General features: G+C 47.1%; 1 protein-coding gene across 1 annotated transcript in view; it reads left to right on the top strand.

Annotated features, from left to right (window-relative positions):
* LOC146081254 (ATP-dependent translocase ABCB1-like) overlaps positions 1–13,192 on the top strand; it is a 107,808-nt gene that overhangs the window by 80,136 nt on the left and 14,480 nt on the right. The window contains exons 21-24 of the mRNA XM_083189375.1: positions 447–547; positions 10,224–10,364; positions 11,453–11,609; positions 11,841–12,038. Coding sequence (XP_083045501.1) covers positions 447–547; positions 10,224–10,364; positions 11,453–11,609; positions 11,841–12,038 — 597 coding nt within the window. The remainder of the gene's footprint in view (positions 1–446; positions 548–10,223; positions 10,365–11,452; positions 11,610–11,840; positions 12,039–13,192) is intronic.

Below are 13,192 nucleotides of genomic sequence, written 5' to 3' on the forward strand. Positions count from 1 at the left end.
CGTTTGCTCTCATCCATAACCCTGTCTTTGTTCCAACCAGCCAGATCTGAAGATAAATCTGTGTGTGTATGGCCACCTTAACCCTCCCTCCTAACTGCCTAACCCTTTCTCTACTGCCTAAACAGAACCCTTACCAGCCGCAGCCTAAACCTAACCCTCCCCAACATGCTTAAGGTCAGGGGACGGACAGTCAGAAACCCTACAGTCCTAGCACTGGCCTGTGTTCCACCAAATGAGGAGGTTAGGTGGCTGAGGAGATGACTTCTACCACCTCTTCTGGGACACTTTAATCCCCGCTTATACCTTAGAATTTAGAGTGCTGGGTACACACCTGCCAATGTACATCTTGTCTACATGTCTGTGAATGGAGTCGCTCCCAGATACATCGCCCCGGCCGGTGGCTCATGTGTAAATGTGTTACTGATAATTGCGTTGTTCCTTCACAGATCGCCATCGATGCCGTGGAAAATGTCCGCACTGTCGTCTCTCTAACACGAGAGAGGAAGTTCGAGGCCATGTATGATGAAAAATTAGTAATGCCCTACAAGTAAGCAAGCCTAGAACGTGTGTCTCTGTGTGTCTGATCTGCGTTCTGAGGAAGCTTCTATCCTGCTGAGAAACGCAAACGCAATAACAATTATACAGTGTCGAGACTTTATAGAATGCAACCAATAAGATTCTAAAGTTGGGTACACACTTAGCCATTCCTGTGGCCACCGATATATCTTACAGTTAACTCTTGGCCCAATTCATATCTGACCCTGCTCAGTTGAAATCCCACCTTGTGAACCTGTACACCTGTGCAGTGTATAGATAATAGCCAGTTAGGCGTGTGATCAGGTGTGAGTCGCACACTATATCAGCAGTGTGGCGGGAGAACGAAACAGAGTATACATGTAATACCCTCACCAGTGATGAGGGGTTAAAATGCAAGACATATTGAGCCCCAATGGAGTCATGGGATCTTGGTTGGCTGGCGACAGAGACACTGTCAACTAAGCAATAAAGTTGCCCCTCTCGTGCACCGGGGATACAGGGTGCCCGCGGGGAAGGGAATATAAAAAGGTCTGCAGCCGTTGCTGGGGGTAAAACAGCCTCCGGGGAGAGAGAGAAACTGCAGAGCGACGCAGCAAAGCAGCGGTGGACAGCGTTGCTGGGAACTGACTTACGGTGTGTGATTCCGGGCGGGGAGAACCGGGTCCCAGGCGCGCCCTGTTCTACGGAGACCGGAGGGAGTAATAGCTGCCGCTGCTGTACTGAAAAGTGCCGGAACTCAGCAGCCTGCTCTCCCGGTGACCGAGTGTCCGGGCTGCGACATTTCGGTCCGCCTGGAGGCGTGACCCCGCTTGCCGGGTGATCCCGGGAGTGGCCTGGAGAAAATCCTATAGAGGCGGCGCCGAGTGACGGAGGTGCGGCCGGTAGAAACACCCACCGAGGCGGCGCCAAGCAGCGGAGGTGCGGCCTGCAAGACAAGTGACCTGCGGTAGGCAAGCCCTGTTGGGAGGCGTGGTGGTGACGCAGTTAGGTCCTCCCCATCTGCTGGTGACTGGGGGATACGATTCAGCCCGGCAGTACAGTGATCTCTCACCCCTCTCTTAAGAGGGTTAAAACAGCTATCCCAAAATGTAGTTCACGGCAGTGAGGATGAACACTTAGTGAAGCACCCAGCAAAGATAGGAGCCACCTATATAGCCACCCATTTCAGTTACAGCGCCAGGGACAGATATAGAAAACACGTTCGCAGAGTGTGAGTCTGCAGTAATTCCCTATCTAATGTAAAGGAGTGCAAGAAAGACTGTTTCAGTCCCAGCAGCATAAGGAATACAGATAAAGGCTAATTCCTTAGGGATCCCTTCCCGTACAGCACAACCGATAGTTGTAAACCCACGGGATACGTGACCGGCCGGGGTTTTACCCCTTATGGAACAGTGGTCTTTTCCGCTTCCGCAATTACCAACCAGGCAGGATAAAACAAAGCTTGTCATGAAGTAATAGGATACAAATGGACAGGGAAAAGATACATTGTGTTTACGCTGTGTTCATTAAGGGCTAACCAGGCATCCCACTCCAGATTACCAAATTTATATACTGTAGCGAGGGTACTACCCTTCAGAGAGAATATTTATATATTTATTTGCTTTGCATCTAATGGACTATCCCACAGGACTTATTGAGTGGCTAACTGAGATGCAATATATACCATTAGAGTAACATAGGCAATGTGCGTGCTTAACTGTTAAACTGTAATATTCTTTGAAAACCTTAGTTTACTGCAGATGTGCTAATATAAGTATAGAGGTGAAACTGTAATATTCACCGACATTTGTTTATTCGGTCTATGAAAGATATACTGTGTTGTTTTAACAGTGTAGGCGCTAGTTTAAGCGACTAAATGTTATAAAGTGTTTTTGCATGACCTGCAAAGTTGAAAGTAGACAGATACCTCACCAATCTGCATGGTTATTTAAGAATGAGCGTATGGCGACAGGAAATGTTACTACCACCATTTAATAAGATAATATGTATGTTATAGTATGCTGTCACCTAACCTAAAAAGCTTGAACAGTTATTGTTGTTTGGATTACTCTGTTCTTCTTAACACTATAATAAATTGCTATTTATAAAACCAACCGTCTGTACTTACCTATACCGAAGAGGAGCATCGAAGAAGAAGAACCGGAACCTGAAAGAGAAAGGTAATCAAGTGTAAGGGAAAAGTCACAGTACATTACAGAGACAAAAATTTGGCGTCCACGAACAGGATCACGAAAGGAAAATGACGAGTCCACAAACCCCTGCACCAACATCAGGAAGAAGGTTTTTACCGGCAATAGACCCCTCACCCAATAAAAGAGTCAGCCCCACAATGGAAGCGTCACCCATTACAATGCCCTATTATTTTGGTGCCCCGTGGATACCAACGTATTCGGGAGATACTCGTACACCGGGAACCACTACATTTAAGGACTTCAAAGACCAGATGCTGTCCATGTTCAAAGTATACAAACTCGGAGACACACAGCAAGTAGAGATACTGATGGGACAGTTGAAGGGGTCTGCTCGTCGGGAAGTCAAGTCATGGGCGGAAAAAGAAAGGCAAACAGCAGAAAACATCTTTAAAAAACTTGCCAGCATATTCGATCGGAGAACAGTGGCCGAGATCAAAAGTCGCCTATATGCAAGGAAACAACGCCCCAACGAAACCCTCAGAGACTTTGCATTAGGGTTACAAGAGGCGTTGAAAACCATTCAAACGCTGGAGCCACAAGGGGAACCACATGGGGATGAGACCCTTATTAACCTATTTATCGAAGGGGCTTCTGGAGAAGCGACGCGCGCCCAACTAAGAATGTGGAGGCGACAAAATCCAACGTATTCTTTTCCCGAATTCAAAGAAACAATACTGCAAATTCTGGGCTTAGACGCGAGCATCGACACCGAGAGTGAGGAGACCTTTGAGATGACGGAAGAGACGGGAATGGCGGAGGCCAGCCGAAACTGGAAAGGCCCAGCCACTCAGCAGGCCCAAGCGGAAAGAGACCCTCTCCTCCTAGAATTAAGTAAGAACATGATGGAGTTGGGGCGAGAACTAAAAGAGATCCGTCAGGAACAGGCCGAGGCCAGACGCAGAGGGTGGCGGCAGAACGCGGGGGGTAGAACCCGTCCCCGCTGGGATGTACCCCGTGAGTATGGCCGAAGAGCCACGGACCAGTTCGATGACCAGGGTCGGCCAATCTGTCGACGGTGCCGGCAGAGTGGGCACATTGAACGTAACTGCCCGCAAGATAGTTTAAACGACCAAACCCCGGGGAGGCGGACCGACCCTCGGGAGGACACACCCATGTAGGTCCAATACCAGAAGGGTGGAGGTCGCACTATGTTGGCGAGTGCCCTCACCTGAACATTAAAATCAACGACACCATCTTGCCAGCTTTGGTCGACACTGGGTCGCAAGTGACGACGATTCAAGTTGAAGAGTTTGCCAAATACTGGAATCAGGAAGAACTCCAAGAAGTACCCACTAATTGGCTACAGCTGATAGCCAGCAATGGCCAACAGATCCACATTAAAGGGTACTGGGAGGCGGATCTGTGCCTTGGAGCGACCAAACTGGAAAAACAAGGGTTCTTGGTCACCACTGTGCAAAATGAACACATGCCGCCCGTTATATTGGGCATGAATACACTAAGAAATTGTCCAGAAGAATTGGTGGACCTCCTGAAGAAAGAAATGCGCCTCGCGAACCCGAAAGAGAGGAAAGCCTTACAACGAGCTGTTCGAGTACTGGTAGGACAGCAGAAGTTTGTAAACAGTGAAGGTGAAGCGGGCAAGGCAAGAATTGTTGATCGACGCCCCGTGGTTCTCAGACCAAACTCTGAACACATCGTATGGTGTAAGGCGAAGATTGGACCTGGGGGTCAGGACTACGAAGCTGTCCTAGAATCCTGTGACCTCGAGGGGCGGAACCCTTTTGCTGTGGCCAGAACGTTAGCCAAGGTCGACCGGGGAAGGGTCCCTATTCGAGTGCTAAACCCTCATAACTACCCCATTAGACTCTTCCGGAACTGCCCAATAGCCAGCATTGTCCCAATCAACTTCCAAGATGTAGTGGAAGGGAAGAATCCAGGAGACTCCCAGGAGCATATCGCTGGACAGATAGTATCACCTGACGGCGGGCCTATGTGGTGGTCTGATATTCAGATTGGGGATACCAATACCCCGACGGAAAAAAAAGAGGAAGTCCTCCGCATTGTACAGAAGAATGCTGCCACCTTTAGTCAATCTCCTGCTGACTTCGGGACAGCGGAAGGTATCCATCATCGCATCCCAACGGGTACTCACCCGCCCATCAAAGAACGACATCGCCCTTTGCCCCCAACGCTATACCAACCGGTAAGGAAGATGCTAGCCGAGATGGAAGAGACCGGTGTAATCCACGAAAGTTGTAGCCCTTGGGCAGCCCCAATTGTCCTGGTAAAAAAGAAAGATGGAAGCCTTCGGTTCTGTATCGATTACAGGAAATTAAATGCCATTACCCATAAAGATGCTTATCCCTTGCCCCGGATAGAGGAGTCATTAACTGCCCTCAAGACCGCCAAGTACTTCTCAACTCTTGATTTAACCAGTGGGTATTGGCAGATCCCGATGGCCCCTGAGGATAAAGAAAAAACAGCGTTTACTACACCAATGGGCCTCTTTGAGTTCAACCGCATGCCTTTCGGCTTGTGTAATGCCCCTGCCACCTTTCAAAGGGTAATGGAGCACTGCCTCGGTCATTGCAACTTCGAGCTAGTCTTGCTATACCTCGACGACATTATAATCTTTTCCAAAAGTTTTGAAGAGCACCTGAAACATCTGGATTATGTGTTTGGCCGTCTGGCTCAGAGTGGACTGAAGCTCAAACCCTCAAAATGTCACTTGTTAAAGCCAAAAGTTCACTATCTGGGACATGTAGTTAGCGAAGAAGGAGTGCAACCAGACCCTGATAAGATCGGGGTAGTGCAAGATTGGCCCATCCCCACTACAGTGAAAGAAGTCCGCAGTTTTCTAGGCTTCGCAGGGTACTATAGGCGGTTCATAGAACACTTTGCTAAAATTGCCGCCCCGCTTCATGAACTGTTGCGAGGCAAAACGGGCCGAGAGAGAAGAAATACATCCCCAGTAGTATGGGCTGAAGAACACCAAAACTCGTTCCAACAACTAAAATCATCCCTGATAAAGGCGCCACTACTAGCCTATCCGGATTATTCCAAACCCTTCCGTGTCTATACGGATGCGAGTCATCAGGGACTTGGGGCCGTATTAGCCCAAGTGCAGGAAGGGAAGGAACGGGTTATAGCCTACGCCAGTAGAGGTCTGCGTAAAACCGAAAGAAACGCCGAGAACTATAGCACTTTCAAATTGGAGCTTCTGGCCCTAGTATGGGCTATCTCGGAAAAATTCAAGAATTACCTGTCAGCCACCTCGTTTGTCATAGTAACAGATAATAATCCGTTAGCCCACTTACACACCGCTCATCTGGGGGCATTAGAACAACGATGGCTGTCCAGATTGGCCAACTTCCGGTACACCGTTGAATACAGAAGCGGCAAGCTGAATGGTAACGCCGACGCACTGTCCCGACTCCCAACTCAAGATGTAACTGAATTGGCAAAAGACCTGGAGGAAGAGGTGGAGACCCCCTACTCGTACCCCGCTACAAATAACTCGCTACCCGTCATCTCTGGACCATTAACTGCCAGTGAGAGCCCGGACTCCGATGACCTGGAGGACGCATCCATCGACTTTGACTGCGAGGCCATACAGAAACAAAGCCCCGTACTCCAAGAGCTAATCGGCATCATGAAAAACAAGATCAGGTTGACAAAATCACAAAGGGATAACGCAGACCCCGAACTCATTAAGTTGCTAAGACAGCAGGACCGATTCAGATTGCGATGTGGTCTGTTAGTACGGATCAGCATCGACCCCAGTACTCATCGGTCCATCGTACAGAAGGTTATCCCACAACAAGAGTCCCGACCCCTACTGAAGGCCTACCATGACCACTCCGGACATTTCGGATTACAAAAAACCGAAGCCGTGTTGCGGAAGAGATATTTTTGGGTCAACCTGCGAGCGGATGTCGAACAGTGGTGTCGAAAGTGTGTGGCTTGCAATCTAAAAAGACACCCCAAACAGGATCAGAAGGACCCCCTTTGCCCGATTAAGAGTCGCCAACCGCTAGAATTGATTGTTCTGGACCACGTAAAATTGGAGATGGCGTCCAACGGGGTCCAATATGCATTGACAATAGTTGACCATTACAGCAAGTTTCTAATAGCCGTCCCAGTTAGAGATTTAACCGCAAAAACCACAGCAGAAATCCTGTTGAGACACTTAGTGAGACCTTATGGATACCCAGAACGCATTCTGACGGATCAGGGACCCGCCTTCGAAGCCCAAGTGTTTAAGGAACTCTGCAGTCTATATGCGTGTAAGAAAGTACGAACGACGGCCTATCACCCGCAGTGCAACGGATTGTGTGAAAGGGCGAACCAAACCATCATTGGCATGTTAAGGAGCCTCGCCGCTGAACAACGATCCCACTGGCCTGCCGTCTTGGCTGAGCTAGTGTACTTATACAATAATACGGAGCACTGTTCCACGGGCTTCACCCCGTTTTACCTTATGTTTGGGCGATATGGAAAGTTACCCAAGGATGTGGAGATGAACTCAGGAGTGACCGAAACTCGAGACTTTCACACAGAATGGGTCGATGAGCACCAACGGCGCATAGAGGTTGCCCGAAAAATTCTACAAAAGCGAATGGAAACAGTGCATCTTCGACAGGAACGAAACTACAATTCCAACGCCAAAGCGGTCCCTTTAAAGGTCGGTGATAGAGTCTGGAGGAGAAAAATGCGCCGCGCCAGTAAACTTGACGTTCTGTGGGAAGAGGAACCGTACCTCGTCATAAAGATGCCAGATAATGACTTACAGGCCTATCAAATTCAAAGAGAGAAAGACGGTCCCATCATTACGGTGCCGAGAGACCAGTTGAGATTATGCCCAGCGGAGATCCCTGTTTTCATCTCTAAACAGCCGCCTGATATAGACACATCAAAATCTGTTGGAAATGTACCTTTCCGTGATCCAATGGATTTACTATTGTTCATGTGCGGGCCAAGTTTATCGAATACCACCAAGAGAATGATTGATCAGCCGCAAGTGGAGCAGACAGCGGAGAGTGAATCAGACGCTCCCTCTACAGTGAGTCAAATTGAAGACACTGGTGGTGCTGTAGTACTTAGAAAGTCGGAGCGTAGTACCCGGGGGATACCCCCTTTGAGATATCGAGTTTAGAATATATGCTTACTGTAAATATTGTAACCGAGAATTGGGGTATGCCCCTTACTGAAAATGTATATATGTATATAGAAATATGTGAAAAGACTTTTGAGAAGTATGAACTAACTCTACAGATGCCAGAGGACTGTCATCATTCTACCGGGGAGGCATGTAATACCCTCACCAGTGATGAGGGGTTAAAATGCAAGACATATTGAGCCCCAATGGAGTCATGGGATCTTGGTTGGCTGGCGACAGAGACACTGTCAACTAAGCAATAAAGTTGCCCCTCTCGTGCACCGGGGATACAGGGTGCCCGCGGGGAAGGGAATATAAAAAGGTCTGCAGCCGTTGCTGGGGGTAAAACAGCCTCCGGGGAGAGAGAGAAACTGCAGAGCGACGCAGCAAAGCAGCGGTGGACAGCGTTGCTGGGAACTGACTTACGGTGTGTGATTCCGGGCGGGGAGAACCGGGTCCCAGGCGCGCCCTGTTCTACGGAGACCGGAGGGAGTAATAGCTGCCGCTGCTGTACTGAAAAGTGCCGGAACTCAGCAGCCTGCTCTCCCGGTGACCGAGTGTCCGGGCTGCGACATTTCGGTCCGCCTGGAGGCGTGACCCCGCTTGCCGGGTGATCCCGGGAGTGGCCTGGAGAAAATCCTATAGAGGCGGCGCCGAGTGACGGAGGTGCGGCCGGTAGAAACACCCACCGAGGCGGCGCCAAGCAGCGGAGGTGCGGCCTGCAAGACAAGTGACCTGCGGTAGGCAAGCCCTGTTGGGAGGCGTGGTGGTGACGCAGTTAGGTCCTCCCCATCTGCTGGTGACTGGGGGATACGATTCAGCCCGGCAGTACAGTGATCTCTCACCCCTCTCTTAAGAGGGTTAAAACAGCTATCCCAAAATGTAGTTCACGGCAGTGAGGATGAACACTTAGTGAAGCACCCAGCAAAGATAGGAGCCACCTATATAGCCACCCATTTCAGTTACAGCGCCAGGGACAGATATAGAAAACACGTTCGCAGAGTGTGAGTCTGCAGTAATTCCCTATCTAATGTAAAGGAGTGCAAGAAAGACTGTTTCAGTCCCAGCAGCATAAGGAATACAGATAAAGGCTAATTCCTTAGGGATCCCTTCCCGTACAGCACAACCGATAGTTGTAAACCCACGGGATACGTGACCGGCCGGGGTTTTACCCCTTATGGAACAGTGGTCTTTTCCGCTTCCGCAATTACCAACCAGGCAGGATAAAACAAAGCTTGTCATGAAGTAATAGGATACAAATGGACAGGGAAAAGATACATTGTGTTTACGCTGTGTTCATTAAGGGCTAACCAGGCATCCCACTCCAGATTACCAAATTTATATACTGTAGCGAGGGTACTACCCTTCAGAGAGAATATTTATATATTTATTTGCTTTGCATCTAATGGACTATCCCACAGGACTTATTGAGTGGCTAACTGAGATGCAATATATACCATTAGAGTAACATAGGCAATGTGCGTGCTTAACTGTTAAACTGTAATATTCTTTGAAAACCTTAGTTTACTGCAGATGTGCTAATATAAGTATAGAGGTGAAACTGTAATATTCACCGACATTTGTTTATTCGGTCTATGAAAGATATACTGTGTTGTTTTAACAGTGTAGGCGCTAGTTTAAGCGACTAAATGTTATAAAGTGTTTTTGCATGACCTGCAAAGTTGAAAGTAGACAGATACCTCACCAATCTGCATGGTTATTTAAGAATGAGCGTATGGCGACAGGAAATGTTACTACCACCATTTAATAAGATAATATGTATGTTATAGTATGCTGTCACCTAACCTAAAAAGCTTGAACAGTTATTGTTGTTTGGATTACTCTGTTCTTCTTAACACTATAATAAATTGCTATTTATAAAACCAACCGTCTGTACTTACCTATACCGAAGAGGAGCATCGAAGAAGAAGAACCGGAACCTGAAAGAGAAAGGTAATCAAGTGTAAGGGAAAAGTCACAGTACATTACATACACACTGACCAATATCGTTCACAATATTGTAAAGTGCCGTCACCTGCCTCCTGCTCTATACATGCACTCGCTGATGATATTGTCATATTGAGCTGTATGAAGGGATAACGGGTCGTTAGCCACCTGTGGCTACGTGCATCTCTAACAATATTGAACGTACACACTGGACAATATGCGCACGATGTTAGTTAGCGATATTGATATTATCCATATGGTTAAGGATATATGTACCCAGCCTATCTTTCATTTTCTAGAATGTACTAGATAAATGAGAGCAAGATTTTCATAGGTTGCTACGGGCAACACCTCCACTTTTCACATATATAAATCGTATATATAAATCTTATAGATTGCAAGTAAAAAAAAAATTATTTTATCCATAGGAACAACATTAAAAAAGCGCACATTCACGGATTAACCTTCGGGCTGTCCCAAGCCATCATGTTCTTCGCCTATGCTGGCTGCTTCCGGTTCGGTGCATGGTTGGTAGCGAATGGGTACATGAATATGCAGGATGTGTTCCTGTAAGTATCTGCTTCCTGTGATTATTAAGCTTTCTTGTGCTTGTGCCCATTTAAACATGAATGCTGTTATAGATTTCTTTACCGAATGCAATGGCCTGGGAGTGCAGGGGTATAGTGTGCCAACAGTGGGGATTCCGGAAGTCATTAGTCCGACATCGGAATCTCAACTGACGAGACTCAGACTGCATGGCGAGCGCACCGAAGCCCCTTGAGCGATTGGTGGCTCACCACCGATTCTATTCTCCCTCTATGGGGGCCCCTGTCAGTCAGGATTCCGACTGTCGGGGATTTTAAGAGTCGGGTTTCTGAACTTCGGTGTAATAACTTTTAGAAACCCGAATGTCGGGAGGTCATTCGGCACCTGAATGAAGTACCCCATCTGTAGTACGGTGATGCCTGATGTAAGCAATATGCGGGAGTGTGCATCATAAACGATATTAAGCATACACACTAGACTTTTTTTTTACAGAAGATATCGTCTAGTGTCTACGAGACAGGTTGGGTATTGATCTATTCCAGATCATTATTTGATTGCAAAATAATTGTTAAAGCATACCTACAGATATGTCCTCATACAGCCTCAATACACCACGCATTGGGAGATGCCTGGCGTAAGTGAGTGGACAAGTCCCACCTTTTTTGTCTAAAAACAAGTCTTATTCAAATTGCTATCTGAATAATATGAACAAGCAGACTCTGCTGATTAAAATGATATGTGATTGCTGGTGTATCTGTATAGGAAAAACCCTGTAGTGTAGTATTTTGTATGCAGATACACCCACAGTTACACTCAGAATGTATGCATGCTGCATGTAGTTTTAATCAGCATAAGCTGCTTGTGTGTTCCATTCACATCAATAAAGTGCAAATAAAGTGCATTTTAATAGAAAGAGTTTCACAGAAAGACAGTCTGTGCAACCGACTCACGACACAGCATGGTGGAACTAACAGGGCTATTTACCGTGCAGTGAGGCTAGGTGTAAGTGGATCCATCTGTTCTTTGCGTTTCACTTGGTAATGTGCTAAGGTTTAACTTACGCGACACCTGATATTTCGACTCTCCTGAAGAAAATCCATTATCTCCTCAGGGTGTTCTCCGCCATTGTATTTGGGGCAATGGCCTTGGGTCAGACCAGTTCCTTTGCTCCAGACTACGCTAAAGCCATGATGTCAGCAGCGCACATATTCCATCTGCTGGAGAAGGAGCCTCTTATAGACAATTACAGCACCGCTGGCCACAAGCCTGTAAGTAAATATTTAATAGTATACAATAGTTTGTTGAAAGTAAATACTTTAATTCGCAGCTGTGCAAACAAGTCCGTATCGGGCCATGGGTGTAGAAGTGAGCAACGTTGCGATGATATGTTGCATGAATGGAGTGTCACTAAATAAGTTCCTAGTGGAAGAACCGTACTGTATGTAACTCATGCTGCGCCAGCTGCAGGAATGCACTAATTCGGTTTGTATTGCCCGCAGTCAAATTGTGAAGGCAACGTTGCGTTCCGGGGGGTCCAGTTCAATTATCCGACAAGACCGGATGTTCAGGTGCTTCAGGGACTGGACATCAGTGTGAAGAAAGGGGAGACACTGGCGCTAGTGGGCAGCAGCGGCTGCGGGAAAAGTACCACCGTCCAACTGCTGGAGAGATTCTACGACCCACAGGGCGGAGAAGTGGTAAATATATATCTTATCATTTATAATCAATACTACCCCAGGTACTACTAACTGCAGCTACTAACTAGCACTACTAACTGCAGTACCCGGTATTGCAAGGGTTTAAATCTTTAAGTTATTGAGTTCTCCGTGCGTTGGATGTAACTGTCAGCTTTTTAAAAATAATTAGCAGCTTAGCCAGGGTCGTGCAGGGTTAATCGGCAACCTAGGCAAATCTTCAGCTTACTGCCCCCACCATCAAATCCACCCGGTAATATTGGCTTTCCAGAACCTCAGGTGTAAAGTGTGGAGGTGGCATCTTAGGTAACACCTTCTGTTTGCATTAAGGGCCTGATTCAGGATCACTCGCTAAGCAGTGGTTGTTCCCTGCTTAGCAAGTGGAATACCGCTGCCCAGCATCATTTTACAATTTATTAAAGCTTTAATCCAAATCTATCTAGTGGAAGGCCCAGAGCAGGTGACCCGGTTCACAGTTCTGCCCAGTGTACACCAATGAGAGGTCCAACTGGGACCCTAACATGCCTAAGCCCTCCTCGCGGTCGTTTCATCCCAATCTATCCGAATGCAGGGTGTCCAAATCCGTAACCAGATAGACTAAAAGACCAATACGTTTTTTTATATAAGATGTAGACACTGGTTGAATCTACAGTGTTAGCCCTGGCATGACTGTCCTTTGGGATTCTTTGAGGCCTATTTATCCTATGTACAGCAGGTTCAATCTGGATCTGATGCGCACGGGGCGACACATCGGATTGGATCCGATGTCAAACACATACAATGTAACCGCTTTTTACCCAATTTCTCGGGCCGATCCGTCGGAATCAGGTGAAACCGCTAAAATCGAAATTACATGACTACCGTAACTTTCCTGGTGCATTATGGGGAACTGCAGCACTTGGTCAAGGGGACTCACTACTAAAATAAGAGCATGGTGGAGAATGCGTTCTTGACCCAACGGTTAAGGGTCGGCCACAAGCTGTCAATGATTCATTCATATTCTATAGTCAGCAATATTTTAGGTAGATTACAATTGTGATTTCTATAAGTAACACATGACGGAATCAGAACTGTAAGGAATATAAATCTTAGGGGTCATTTTGCTAAAGGATCATTTCAAATCACCAATTTACTTACTCTTAAACCGGTGTTGCCTA

The sequence above is a fragment of the Crinia signifera genome, chromosome 5 (assembly GCF_055691185.1).
Source record: "Crinia signifera chromosome 5, ASM5569118v1, whole genome shotgun sequence".
NCBI classification, from domain to species: Eukaryota; Metazoa; Chordata; class Amphibia; order Anura; family Myobatrachidae; genus Crinia; species Crinia signifera.